Here is a 15474-nt window from a genome sequence, read left to right on the forward strand (position 1 = left end):
GTGTCACATGATCCACCAGAAATTATGTAGTAATGTAATTTATTCATGTGATTGTGGTATTAAGTTATTGTCAATGTTGAAAACATTTATGCTGTTTAATAGCTGATACAGTTTTGTCAAAATTCTTTGATGAATATAAAGTTCATAGGGAAAGCGTTAATTTTGAAAGAATTTTTTTCTAATATTATAATTGCATCCTTGCTGAATAAAATAATTAATTTCTTTATATATATATATATATATATATATATATATATATATATATATATATATATATATATATGAAGTGTTCAGTGTGAAATGATCAACCACAAACTTTTTAACTATAGTGTATATATTTTATTATATATTATCAGCCCTGCGTTAAAACCTTTGATTTAAAAACATTATTTATTAAAGACAAAAACAATGAATATTATTATTATCATTATTATTATAGCTTTCTCTAAACTGTATTATTATAATGCCTTATGTTTTGTTATTCTTAATAGAATTTGGAAAACAACTGACTATAGCAAGTAGCGAATCATCATTCATGATTGACATAAATATAGCCTATTGTCTATTTTAGAAAAGGGGTCAAATCCTTTTGTATGTTCTGTACAAACTTTCTGTTTTAATAAGAAATAAGTCAACACATGAGTGACAACTGCTTTAAGTGTTTTTATATTAAGTGCATAGTGACCCACAGAGTAGTAGAACACAAAGACGAAGGACTTACATTAGCATTGAAAGTGTAATGTCACAGACTGGACCTGCATTCCTCACTAGTCCTGCAATGGTGCTTTTTAGTACTGCAGGGTACTCACGGGTTATTTTTATGCAATTCTCCATGCAAATGACACCCGACACATACCCATTATTTTTCAGGAGGGGCGGGGATTAAGTGGCGAGATTAATTGGGAGCAATAAAAGATTAACATTTGTAGGCAAGTTCATTAAACCTTCAAAGGGTGCTCGCGGAGTTAAGTACTAGAAGAAGATGACAGCTGTCTGATGTAATAATATTTGATTAATTAGAGGTCAGTCCAGCTGTCTGCTGGAATCTCAATGGCACCAACCCACGCTTTCTGCTGTCATTGATGTGCTGCTCAAATGTATAGAAATATTGTTATAGAGTTGGTCATGTTCAATATTAACACAGTGCAAAAGCACTCATTTGTATCATTATCAGTTTTCTAAATGAAGTGAGACTTAATGAAACGCTTTGATGAACTGCAGTATTTTGCAGAGAAGGCTTCATCTTTATTGTGTTTTCCAATTATTTGCTTCATATAAATATTACTGCGGGGAATTATTGTCCCTTGGTTGGCTAACTTTTAATTAGATGTAAGATATTAACACAAATTGCTGAATAAACAGTATTCGACATAGCATAAGTGGGTGAGCGTCTGCACAGCAAAGCTGCTGGATGGATTTATACTCACTTACACTGGTACAATTAAACTCAAAACGTGTGGGTATTCATGCATCCACAATGTAGACTTTGCAAATAATGTTTTAATCATTCAATTATTACACCCCCAGGCATTAACCCAATAATGTTGTTTCTCAATATTTTAGATTGTAATATGTTTCATTGTTCTCCTCCAGGTCTCTGCAGGATTTGGCTAAGCAGACAGACTTGCCATACGGCACGGTTCTGGACTCCGCCGTCTACGACCAGGTCCGCAGTAAAGGCATGAACCCTTTCGAGAGGGACCCGATGTACTCGCAGATGTGGAGGATGATCAACCGGACAGGAGGAGCTGAAAACAATGTGGAGGAATCGAAAGAAGGCATCCGGAAGGTAGGGTGCTCCGGGCGCTATGACTGCCGCCACGTTTATCTAATTACAGTGCTTAACTAAGCAACGGTTTGTGAAGATAGCACTAATGTTTTCTGAATAGGAGATATCAAAGCAAAAATGCATTAATGCGGCTTAATGGTGCTTGAGTTATGAGTGATTTAACTCTGAAAATTCCCCCACTGAATTCCCATACTAATTAGGTGCGGGTTAATGCCTTATTTGTTAACCCACGATTTTTCATTCCTCTCTTCCAAGTGTGTTTTCATTTGGAATTTTAAACGAGCTTGAGCACTGCAATTAAAAAGGCTGGTAGGCAAGTGAAGTATGAAGGCAGAGAGTCTGGGCCGCCTTCAGATCTTGTGAGAATACTAAAGAGTAAATGGCTGACTAGAGTGTTTTGTTAATGTGATATCATCTCACAGGTGTTCAGTTAAATATTGTATGACAAGGTGACACCTCTGTCTTTACCCTCCTTCAGCCTCTTCTTCCTTTGCCTCTTCAGTTTTTACCTGCCTGTCTTCCTCTGTGGTATATAGGCTTCAGAGCGCCCCCTAGTGACTGACTCAGTATTTATGACCACAACATAATTTACATTTCAGTTATTTAACAGATGCTTTTACCCAAAAGCAATTTTATAAAAAGTGCTTCAGCTTTGCATATGATGCTGGTAAGATTATTGACAGCAGATTGTAGCCATGAAAATCTTGAACCTAATAAACGAGCCAACATGATACAATTTTTTTCTAAGTAAAATAGTATTTTCGCAAGCAATTGTGCATGGTAATGTATACTCTTTTAATGTTTTGACTATGTGAAAAATTATTTTAACATTTTAGTTTAAAATGACGTTAAACTGGCTTTATTTATTTATTTATTTATTTTGAATGATTACATTGGGTAATCCTTCAATTGGCATGATTACAGGAATATTAAAGGAATAGTCCACCCCGCAAATACATGATAGCAGAGTCTTCATTTTTTAGGTGAACTATATATTTAAAGGGATAAAAGGATCTTTCAGATGAATCCAATCAGAGTTACTGTATATTAAAAAATGTCCTGGCTCTTCCAGTCTTTGTAATGGCAGTGAATGGTGTAGTCCAAAAGAAGTCCAATAAAGTGCATCAATCCATCATAAATAGTGTTCCATGTGACTCCAGGGGGCCTCCTGAAGTAAATCGATGTATTTTTGTAAGAAAAATATCTGTATTTAAATCTTTATAAACAGTAATCTCTAGCTTCCGCTGACTATTGTACACACACTCACAATAGAATGACGTTTTCACAGACATAGGCATAGTGTAAGCTCCAGTGAGAAGTGTCTAAAGCGGAAGCACAGAGGAGAGAGCAAAACAAAACACCGGTCATGAATTAGAAATACAAAACAAGGATTTGTAAAAAAAAAAAAAAAAAAAAAAAAAAAAAATGTCAGAGGATTTAAATATAAGCTGAGAGGAGACTGGTTTTCCTTTGCTAAACAAAAGACACTTGGCTTCCTTTGCTCCTGTAAATAAAATCTTGGTTCTCATAAGACTGCATATTCTCACCGGAGCTTACGCTATGCCTACATCCTACGTCTTCCGCTGGAAAGCCACCCTCTCGTGAACAGTTAGCGGAAGCTAGAGATTACTGTTTATAACGTTTTAAATATGGATAACTTCTTACAAAAAGCGCATCGATTTGCTTCAGGAGGCCTTTATTCATCCACCCCCCCACCCCCTCGCCGGAGCCGTGTGGGACACTTTTTATGATGGATGCGCTTTATTTGCGCATCTTCCTCTGGACTTCTTTTGAACTATTGAAAAATAACACCTATTTACTGCCATTATAAAACTTGAAAGAGCCAGGACATTTTTAAATATACCTCCGATTGTATTTGTCTGAAAGAAGAAAGTTATATACACCTAGGATGGCTAGAGGATGAGTAAAGTTTCATTTTTGGGTGAACTATAATTTTAATGCTCCTACAACATTTAAAATATTGTATAACTCTGTAGGGGTAAAACAGTTTTGTGTGCAATTATGTGTGTTGTTAAATGCAATACTGAGTTAAATAAATTCTATTCCCAACAGAGACAATGTTGACTTTTTGGCACATACTTTTTATGTGCAGAAAACAGAATAAAAACAACGATCTTAAAATAAATAATGAACTGACTTTTGGCAAATAGATGCACATATTGTACTCTACAACAATAAAGTGTTTCAGAGAATACACAACAAACAACAAGTGGAGAATAGTAGCAGATTCTTAGTAACGGAAGCCTTTCTGCCTCTCTCACATTTTCTCTTCTCGTTTATTACATAAATAGCCTTGCAGACTATTTGCAAGCACAGGCAAATGTTCTTCTTAGAATTATCATACAAAAAGTAATTTCTGTCACCCTTTACTTGACTTTCTTCCATGGAACAACAAAGGAGACATTTAGCAGAATGTCTGAACTTTTATATTGCATAGAGTGAAATTGAATCGGGTACGAGTGCTGTCAAGCTTAAAATTTACCATAAAGTAACCCATATAACTTATTTGATGTTCTATGAAACCATACAATTGCTTTTTGTTTTGGTCAACTGAACACCAGTATTGCTTAAAAATAAAAATAAAATGCTTTGGAAAAAAAAAAAGAAGAAGAATTTTCACTATTCACTTTCATTATATAGAAAAGAGCAGCTTGGATATTCTTCTCTAGATAAGTAGATGTGGACTAGATTAGATTTGTAATGGTTTGGAGTAATATGGTTTTGGGTAAATGTTGTTGTATTTAAATTTTTTTGGTGAACTATCCCTTTAAAGAATCAAAGAACAGCCGCAGAATTCATTGTGTAACAGCAGGACTTGTTGCAGCTTGTGAGATCCATAATAAAGGAGTATCTGGTACACTGGACAAACATCTGCTCTGATTTCCCCAGCATATATTTATGATGTTTATTCTCAATTGTATTCATCTCTTCTCTGAGCTAGTCATGTGCTAATGCTGAGAGCCCCTGTTTGTCTTATTTTTTAATAATAGGAGCAGACTGGGAATTTCATTTCACTGATAAGGATGATGCTTTCATAATTCATGAGCAGAGCATACAAGATTTCTATTTTTATGACACATTTTCACCTACATTGCAAAACATTAATAAGTTCATTCAAGATGAATGTGTTTCATGAATTTTCATAGGTCTTATAAAGTGTAAAAAATGAGGTGTCCCTAGAACTGAAGTTCTAGAACAGGGTGTCCGCGGGGTCTTAAAAAGTATTAAAAGTTGATAAATCAATTTAGAGAAAATTAAGGCCCTTAAAAAGTATTAAAACGTCTTAAATGCCATTTACCAAAGTATTAAATTTTGTATCATCTTTTCATTATGTATATTTGTCCGAATAGTGGGGTTCTGTGTAGTTTATTTATGGACTCCCGCAAGATTTGACGTCATCACTGAGTGACTGCGCTGCTGCGTGGTCAGAAATTCAGCGAGAGCGGGATCAACAAGCCCCGCGCTATCATTACCGCATGCTCCCATCCGCTCCCGCGATTTTTGAATCTGCTCCCGCAAACATTCTAACATTGTATTTAATTTTCGAGGATCAGGGCGCCGCTATCAATCTGTGGGGTATTTAAATCCCTTTGAAATAAGCGCTGCAAGTTCACTTTCGATTTGGCGATCGCGCGCGCACTGTGTAAAGTGAGTACATCTATATTTGTCAGTGAACTCGCTATCTGTTGAGGAGCAAATCCTCCAACATCTTGTCAGTCATTTCTCCTTACTTTTGACCCGTGATCAGCCAATCTGTCTTCTGCAACTCGTGTTGGATGCAGGGTTTTTTTTTTTTTTTTTTTTTTTTTTTTTTTTTTTTTGTTCACGAAATTGGGCTGCTTTTTAAACTGTTGCAATGGGTTGATTTTCCCCAGTGGGTTAAAGGTTTGAAAGATTGCATTAATTACATTTGGTTGAAAACTGAAACATTTTGCATTCTACATGTAATAAAACTGTGCTAAATGTTTTGGGCCACACTAGTAGGAATCATTTGAGCTGTGTTTATGATAAATGTGCATAACAGTGACTGTAAAATATGTATTTTAGGGATGGAAATGACATTTTTATATTTGGGACATGGTAAATGCGCTACTTTTGGGGTGTTTTTTTATTTTATTTTTTATTTTTTTATTATTATACTGACATGGGCTTGGGATGCACATTTAAAAGGATGTAATAATTGTGATTATTATTTTACCTTCCATGATCATTCAGACTTGATCAGGTGCAGTACTGACACTATCAAATCAAGCACTCCATAATGACAGGTAAACTGTCTGATCAGTCAGATGTTTGTCATGAGAAGTGTTCCACAAAATATCTATGGTTTGCAGAGAGTAATAAGAGCTGATGTTACAAATACATATTTTATAGTAAATGTAAGTTAAAGTGTCGCCGATGTAACTGGTTAAAACTTGGAGTGGCGATGAGGTCTTAAAATGTATGAAAAGAGTCTTAAAAAAGGACTTAAAAGGTATTAAATATAACTCCATGATTCCTTTATATACCCTGTAGAAAGCAACAGCTTGGATGTTTTTTTTTTTGTTTTTTTAATTGAATTGAATTGATGTCCTTAATAATTATTTTAAGTAAATGACTCAACTAAACTTAGAATATCAAGTTGCCATGACTATCATCATGGTGACAATTATCTTTTTATTTTGAGTAACTATATGGAGGAAAAAAAAAAAACTTTTATTAAGTCACGACATTAACTTAAAAAGGCTCTGTTCTAGTAGTTTTTTTTTTTTCCAGTATTAAGGAATCTCCACAAAGCTACTATAATCAAGTACTGCACATTGTTGTGTTTTCATTTTTCAGTATACTATAACCTTTCTGAATATTTTCCAGTGACATTGCATACTTTTCCTGAAATGATTTGATTTTAAGGAAAGGTAATTTACAACAGTAGTGTGTTTTCCTGTCCACGACTAGTAAATCATCTCCAGCAAATGTGGATGTATGAAGGAGGCTTTCGTCTGGAAACTGTAGAACTCACAGAAGGACATGAGATGGTCTGTGTCCTAGGAAGACATTTTTCGGGTCATGAGATAAGATATCCCCATTATGTCTAGCTCAGTACCCACCGGAGGAGAATTTTGTATAGACCATTAGTTGACATCAAAACATGATGGAAACAGGGGAGCAGGAGGGGTGTGGAAAAGGAGAGAGAGACGTGCCTTTGACTGCAAACGGGAGTCGATATAAGCCAGCACTAAAAGGATTTCAATCATATTTCACCATTCACAGACTTCATTATCCCAGGCTTATTTGGCCAGCATGTCCATCGCCCAAAAGAGACAGGAAAAAGCAACTGAGGGCAAGATGCAGCAGAGAGAGTGAAGAAGACTCAGGCACAGAGGAAGGTAGAAGAAAGGAGGAGGTAGATGTGAAGAAAGTTTAAACAAGGACTTGGCAGAAAAATGAAAGTTCTGTCATTTTTAATCCCCGTCATGTCGTTCCAAACCTTTATGACTTCTCTTACTTGTTGCTCTTTTCTGTTGCATTACAACAAACAGCTACTGAAGCTCAAGCTCCAAAAAGTACACAGAATCACAATGAACGTCTTAAAATCTTATATGACTCGTGCAATATTTGCTAAATATATACACTACTGTTCGAAAGTTTGGGGTTGGTAAGAATGTTTTTGAAAGATCTCTTGTGCTTATCAAGGTTGCATTTCTTTGATTAAAAATACAGTTAAAACAGTAAAATTTTGAAATATTGTTACACTTTAAAATAACTATTCTTTATTGTAATATATTTTAAAATGTAATTTATTCCTGTTATTAGAAAGATGAATTTTCAGCAGCCATTACTAGCCATTCAGTGTCACATGAGCCTTCAGAAGTCATTCTAGTGCTCAAAAAACTTTTTATTATTATTATTATTATTATCAATGCTTGAAACAAATGTGCTGTCTAATATTTTTGTAGAAACTGTAATATATATATATATATATATATATATATTATTTTTTTTTTTTTTTTTTTTTTTTTTTTTTTTTTTTTTTTTTTTTTTTATGAATTCTTTGATGAATAAAACATTTATTTTAAAAGGTTTTTTATTAACACAAATGTTTTATTTTCAATCAATTTAATGCATTCTTGGAGTATTTTTTTCCTCATGTGGCTTCATATATATTCAGACCAGTTTTGTCAACCATACTGAATGGCTTCAGATGATTTGAAATATTCTACATGTGTTCTTTTTGAAAGCTTGGAAGCTTCAGTCTCTTTTCATTGTACAGTAATTAATTCGAAAAGAGCAACCAAGACTTTTTGTTGTTGTTTTCCACAGAAGAAATTCAGTCATATGGATTTGAAATGAACAGAGCGTGGGTCAGTGATGACAAAATATTCATATTTCTGTAAAATAGATTTTTAAAAGTAAATTCTTGTTATAGAGGGCATCTAATGATCTTTCCATCATTCATTCTTCCTTCCCCAGATTCACACAAGCACACTATACAAAGAGCCACTCTCCTCTCGTTACACAAACACTTTATCATTTCATTCTCAGCTTGCTCATTAGCGTGTTGTCACATCGAACAGCACAAAACAGTGCAGTGCATGTGGGAAGTCGGAGAGTGATTGTTTAGAAAGCATAATGATGAGATTTGAGTCATCACCAGATGAGTCAATGTGAACGCATGAGTAGGCCTTCTCTATGGGAAAGATTAAAACTCTTGTAACACCTGCTTGGCACGTTTGAGAAATTTCCACGAAGATCAAAAAGAGTTGCAGTGTTAGAACTGTGTTTAGAGTCACACCGCTCATCATATGCACTTATCACAAGAAACTGCTGTTGTTGATTTGCAGATATTTAGACCTTTGGGTAATAGCAGTGTGAATGTGTTTGTGATAATCTCATTTTTATAAGAAACTGAGTGTTTTGTTAGCTGCATTAAACTCTAATTTAGATCCAGAACACAGTACTGTGCAGTGAAAGAATGCTTAGTGGTTATTTGTTAAAGGGGCTTTCAAACTGGCAGTGATTAAATTGGTGCATATGAATTGAAAGTGATTAAAAAGGTCACCAAAACTCTGCTTGTGTCAGGTGTCAGATCTCTAAATGTGTTTGAAAAAGTTTGATTTCAGTTGGACTAAAACTTCAGTTTTTCTCACATGATCCTTCAGAAATCATTCTAATCTTCTGATCTGGTGCTCAAGAAAAACGTATTTTTATTATCTATGTCAAAACAATGGTGCTGCTTAAATTGTTTTATGTTTTATTTATATATTATATCAAAACTTTTTTTTCAGGATGAATAAGATGTTCAAAAGAACAGCATTTATTTGAAATATCTTTTGCAGCATTATAAAGATGATGTTACTTTTGATCAATTTGATGTGTCCTTGTTGTATAAAAGTAGCAATTTGTAGTAGCAACAAACAAAACATCTTACTGACCCTGAACAAATTTAGCTTAACATATAAACTCTTATATGCTTGTTTGATGTAATAAAACATGTATTAGTCCTTATACTACAGCAACACTTCTCTACTCACAACACTGAGAGAGAGAGAGAGAGAGAGCACTGAGAGAGAGAGAGAGAGAGAGAGAGAGAGATATCTAAAGACAGTGCAGAAAAAAGAGCTTTTGACACCAAAATAGGAAGTGAGAGAGGAGATAGTGTAGGAAATGTGGAAGGGAGGATAATTGAGACTGGACATCACAGGTAAGATACAAATAGAGGAGGAGGAAAGTGAGAATGAAAGTGCTGCTTTAGCAGGAATTAGCTGAGACTTATCTTCTTCCTCCTGATAGATTTAGGAGCATTGTTGCTAGGCATCTGACGGAATGAGCTGGTGTTATAGCTTCAAGAGAAGGGGCAGACTGAGAAGAACCCAAAGAGAGAGGATAAGTGTTCAGAAAAGATAAGAGGATTGCAAAAAATAAAAATAAAAAATAAGATAAGAGGTGGCGCTAATTGTGTAGCTGTATTTAAGGGGTCTGATATGTATATGACTTCACTGTGCACCCATATCCATGTACAGCAATTTGATGAGCGAAACTGAAATTAAAATAAGAGCAAATTGAGGAGGCTTGATCTAAAAGGAAAGTAGGCCCAATTATCTGTCTTAACATGGGGAAAGGAACTAAACTCTTGAGTGCTGAATCCACTTGGCAGGACATCTGTCTGCATCGAGAAGATCTTTTACAAAACACTTTTTACTCCTAACGTCATATTTCAGTCTCTCTTCACTCCCTGTGCGTCTGTCATTCTGTGAGGAAACTTGCTAAATGCTGTTAGCGACAACAAAACAGACTCGAACCCAGATTCACTGAGGAACCTCAGGGGTATACAGTGCTGATGTCGTGCAGTCAAGAGATTTTTCTGAGCATGTCCTTACATATTCCATATGGCACTTACAGAATGCTGCAGATTGAATGAAAGTCATGTCAGAATGCAGATGTGCACGTTGACAATGCAATGCAAAGAAATTCAACTCAGGTAATTGATTCTGGGAAGTGGTCTACAAAAAGTTTTTGTGTTTATGTGATGAAATATATTAACTCAATACAAATTCTATCTATCTGTCTCTAAGGCTTATAAATCTTAACATTTCAAGGCTTATTAAAATATTAAAAGTCAGGGCAATTTATGTAGATTTCTTTAATGAAGGAAGGTCCTTCAGTGTGCTGCAAAATTCAGGACTTTTTATTTCTTCATCTTTTTGGAGACTTGTAGTGCAGTTACAGTTTAAATTGATAAAATCCAGGCATTTGTGTCTGACATACAAATGGCGGTGTCTATAAATTGGTTTTAAACTCTTTATGGCATAATCAGGAACAACTAGAATAGTCTTGGAAATAAGATTTTTTTGAGCCCTGACTTACAGAGTGAGGAGGTGTGAGAAATAAAGAATCTGAGACTGAAGCCAATTTTATATTGATCATAATTAGTATTTGTGAATATTGACTGCAATTTAATTTGTGCATATTTTGTGCACCATTGATGAGCAACGCATTTGTTTAGGTAATACTCTACATTTCAAACTACATTTCCCATCATCCCAACACAAGAATGATATAATAAATTGATCGATTGTGCATATTTTTCTCATCAATTTGTTGTACTGGCATTAAAGCTTTTTGTCAGAAAGCAAAAGAGAGAGTGAGACAATGCCCAACATTTTATTACATCCAAAATCCCCTGTATGCACATAAAATCTGAATTACGAACCTGTAACTAGCAACTTCCCAGGAGGACTTGAAAGACAGTGCTACATCTGAGCTCTTATTCCTGGTGCGACACTCAAAAAAAAAAAAAAAAAAAAAAGGATTATGACAGGGTTGAATTGTTGCGAAGGCTGAAATTCCATTTTTAAAGTAGAAACTACGGACTTAAAAGTAAATTCTGGAGCTCACATTGCCATTTCTCTGAGTGATGTTTCTCCTTCACACAGATAAACATTCTCAATCAGACCCTTAACGAGTCACTCCGGTGAATCTTAATGACAAATGTGCTATATTACTAGGGAAATGGAAAGCTGGTTAGAAGCCCACACAGCAGCACTTCCACACGGAAAAAAAAAAATGGGGGAAACGCTACTAATGCAGAGGGAATAAATCTGCAGGGAGAAACATCAGTGTGAGAAAAGGCAAAAGACAAACAGCCTCTAAAGGATGAGTTTAATCTCAAGCTCAACAACCCTCCGGTCTGCCAGCAAGATGACCCAAATTGGATCATTAAATTTCACTTCTGTATTCCTGCAGAGACTTGTGAAGGAGAATGGCCCCTCCATCTATTCGGTTTGTTTTTAGCTGACAAAGTTCAATTATTGAATTGTAGATGAATTAAATGAAAGGGGAGGCATTATCTAAGTGTCAGAAGCGGCATACATTTTGTAGTGATTATGTATTTGTAGAGCAAGTGGTGAGAATGTGTGTATTTTTTGAGGTAAACTCTAGCGATACCTTGCTCATTCTCATTCTGTTCATCCCTGCACCCCTCCACCACATCTTTATCTTTGTCAGCGAGAGACAAGATGGCCCACCGCCAGGCCTTAATGGACTTTTGGAAAGCAAAGAAAATAATACATCACAGGTCGAGAAAGGAGAGGCAGAAAAGGGGTAGTGATCCTAAATATTTCTTTCTTGCCAGCACATAGAAAATGACTTCAGCTATTCATAGAAATACTACTTGAGACTCTTCCAGACTCCCATGCACATGAAAACACATAAGCCATTTGTCATTACCTAGAAAACATCAGTATTCTTGTGTATATCAATGGTTGTGAAAAAAATGACAGTTATGTCATGGCCTGAATTGCAAATGACACTGTGAAACCTTTTCCCACTGTCTCATATTGTGAATGTTGGTGTGTTACGCACCTTATTGCTTTTTTCTATCGTTGTAAGTACCGGTCGGATCTCATTTTTCCAAATCCGACATCTATGACTTGAGTTACCTGCGCAACACGCTTATGCACTTCATGATTTAGAGTTGTTTAATTCAGTTTTTATGAGATCAGATGCCTCAAACAGGAGGAATTTCTTCACAAATCTCCGGAGCTCTGTTCAAATAATGTTTGATAGCATGCTGCTAAGCTAAAAATGCAGTGTAGTAAGCATGAAATTATTGCACATATAACTCTACATATATATATATATATATATATATATATATATATATATATATATATATATATATATATATATATATATATATATATATAGTAATTCCTCTCACCTCATCTGCCGTATTAGATTTATTCATTTACTGAGCATGTTGTAATGCATTACATGGAGGATGTGCAGTGCTTTATGCAACTTCACTTAAAATGATGAAAATGCATAGAAATGATAAAAATTAAGCTTATTTTTCAAAAATATTGTAATTGAATATTATTCGTTTACTTAAATGAGAACAAGCTTATAATTAGGTGTTATACATAACAATGTTTTACAACAACGTTACACTATATCTCTAAGGTTTCTTTTAGTTGAAAGAATATTATTCGTTTAGTTTAATGAAAACAATATTTATAAGTTTTATTTTGGTTGGAAGAATGGAAAAAATAAAGCAGACAGTGCCGATTGCAGTATAGAACCTACATACACTTGAGTAGGCCTGTTTATATTGTTTCACATGTTAATGTTGAGAAAAACAATAATATCCACATTCTCAGGTGAAAGTTGGCTCCTGAATAAGAACGACACAGACAACACAGATGTTCCAGGAACACAAAGATAATGGTGTGCAAAGCAAAGTTTCTTACAGCGTTTTTTGTTTTCTGTTCTTAAAGCACTCTCCCTCAAGGAAACTTAAAGGAAGCATATGTCTCAAGATCATTTGGCTATCAGATACGCTGTCTTCTCGGCTCACTCGGGCTGCAGCTGTGCTTACCTGCAGTGGTGAATGCAGTGATGGACAGCTGTCTTTCCTCAGTCGACTGCTGTTTGGACTTCATGTGATTTCTCATTGTGGTGGTGATATTATCAAAAGTAATTCCATTTTGTAAGACCCTTTAGTAAGATCATTTTGATCAAAGTAATTCCAAACTTACAGCCAGCAAAGCAAAACGTAATAAAATTTGAATCTTGTTTTTGTTTTTCAAATAATAATTAGTACAGATTGAATATTCGAATATTGCACTATTTGTGCACACCCCTAGTTTGAAAGTGACTTCTGTGTGAGCTGTGCTTTATGCATCACTATATACACTAATGGCAATATACAATGGAGCTTTTTTGCACAAATTGTAAAATTTGGCTAATGTGATCACACCTTAAACTTAACGACATGCTAACAGCCTTCACATCTGGAGTGTATCTGTTATGCCTTAAAGCACTGCATATGGAGGAAGTCCCCTTTGTTTTGGAACAGAGCCAGAGTGTGCAACCTTAAATTATTCTGAAGTCGGAAGAAAGTGTGCTGTCAGTTGTGAGAGGACAGGCTTGCTGGAGCTCTATATGTTTGTCATCTCAGCATGAGTAAAAAGCATAAAATGTCACATCACAGGTGCTCCTGATGCAGAGGACAGGGGCTTCATGAAGTGTGTATGTCACAACTGTGAGGAGGACCAGAGATGGTGCGCTGGGGATGACAGCCACATGAGCGATGGGGAGCACTCTGATTATACAGCAGGGTGTGTGATCATGCATGCGTGCAAAGACGTGCATGCGTGCACTCAAATCTATGAGTGCTAAGAATGTCAGGATGTCTGTGTCCTAGGGACTTTTGACAGCCTTTCCTCACATCTTTGCAGGGATTTAGTGAAGCCTGTATTTTCCTGCTCTATGGACAAGATGCATCCACTGATCCATGTCATCACAAATAGACTAAGAGAATTTTAAGAAGAGTAGGAAGACCATTACTTTCTTGTTTAGAACAGTAACCGTTCAACAACACGGACAAAAAATGACCTATGGTCCATGTCTTGGCAGATAAAGCTTGTACTCTGGTGTGTGGCATGGTGGAGGGTGACCCGACTTAAAACCTAGCTTGATCTCACTCCCTTCCTTCTCCCTCTTGACTTGGTTTTTGCAAGGAGTTAAAGGGGTAGTATACCCAAAAGTTGTACTCACCCTCGTATAGTTCCAAACCCATAAGATTTGTTTTATGAGGAGAAGAGAATTGTTGTTGCAGATAGGTTAGATGACTTTCTTTGCAATCAATCTCTACATTCTCCGAGGCTAAACTTGCAGTCTCATGTCTTAGTTACTTTATCTTTTGCCCTTTGTGTGGGAAGCTCAAAGGATATGCACAGACCTTCTTTTCTTTTCTTTTGAAGGCTATGTCTAACCCTGGTGTGTTTGAGTAAATGATCAAAAGCACAGTTCAGCTTATACATAGCCTCAAATTCTATGTTAACCATTGCAGTGTATTTTAGTTTTGTATGAAAACATTCAGAGAATTTGGAGTCTTTGAATCTGATTGGTCGAGCAGTGTTCAAAGAATGCAGAAAATTAAAAGCTGTGGGGCTTTCACAAACTATCAGTCTGTCTATTAGTGGTAGAGTTATTTGTTTTTAGTGATTTGTTTTCTACAGGTTACATTGTTGCCCTTGTAGGTGAAGACAAGTGACTGTCCTAATGAAGGAGTCACTGAATCATACACTCATACAATTTGTTCAAAGCACACTGATTCATTCAGATGACAGTCGATTGTTCATTTAAGTGTGTCTTTGTTTGGAATTACTTTTGTTGGCAGAGCAGTATTTGGCAGTATTTTATCTAAAATGTAAGTTGCTCAATATTGAATGGCCATTTTACCCAACCTTCCCAGAATGTAAACAGCTTTATGTAAACGACCTTCTTGTCAGCGCTGTGTTGACACAAATGTGAGTAAAGAGATCTGAAATGATGTTGATGAGAAATGAAAGTGTATATTGCAAGATTTTTATTGCTTTCATTGTCATTAAACGTGTAAAACAGTTGTGTCCCTCTCACTTAAACACTTCCTGTCAGCCACTGAGCAACGTTGGGGTAATTTGAGAGCTGATGGCAGGAATTTTGACTTGTATGTGAACATCTCAGATTGCATTTCCAGAGATATTTTGCCATTACAGTTTATACAAATCTAATGTCATGTAGACACACTTGGACACATTTGTGGATGAACAGGTTTCCTCTTACTGTCTCCATGTATCAAACAAGCGCAGATTAAGTCATTTGATCCACAGCTAGTCAACACAAACCAAACAGACCGACTA

The 15474-nt window shown here is 35.6% G+C and overlaps 1 protein-coding gene across 5 annotated transcripts in view; it reads left to right on the plus strand.

Annotated features, from left to right (window-relative positions):
- Nucleotides 1-15474, plus strand: part of LOC109050830 (glutamate receptor ionotropic, delta-2-like) — a 367305-nt gene that overhangs the window by 323426 nt on the left and 28405 nt on the right. For all 5 annotated transcript variants that reach the window (XR_006160661.1, XR_006160662.1, XM_042762408.1 and 2 more), the window contains exon 13: nt 1594-1789. Coding sequence is in view for 3 of the 5 variants with exons in the window: in XM_042762408.1 (XP_042618342.1) it covers nt 1594-1789 (196 nt within the window). In the remaining 2 variants the exon portion in view is untranslated. The remainder of the gene's footprint in view (nt 1-1593; nt 1790-15474) is intronic.

The sequence above is a fragment of the Cyprinus carpio genome, chromosome A8 (assembly GCF_018340385.1).
Source record: "Cyprinus carpio isolate SPL01 chromosome A8, ASM1834038v1, whole genome shotgun sequence".
Classification (NCBI taxonomy): Eukaryota; Metazoa; Chordata; class Actinopteri; order Cypriniformes; family Cyprinidae; genus Cyprinus; species Cyprinus carpio.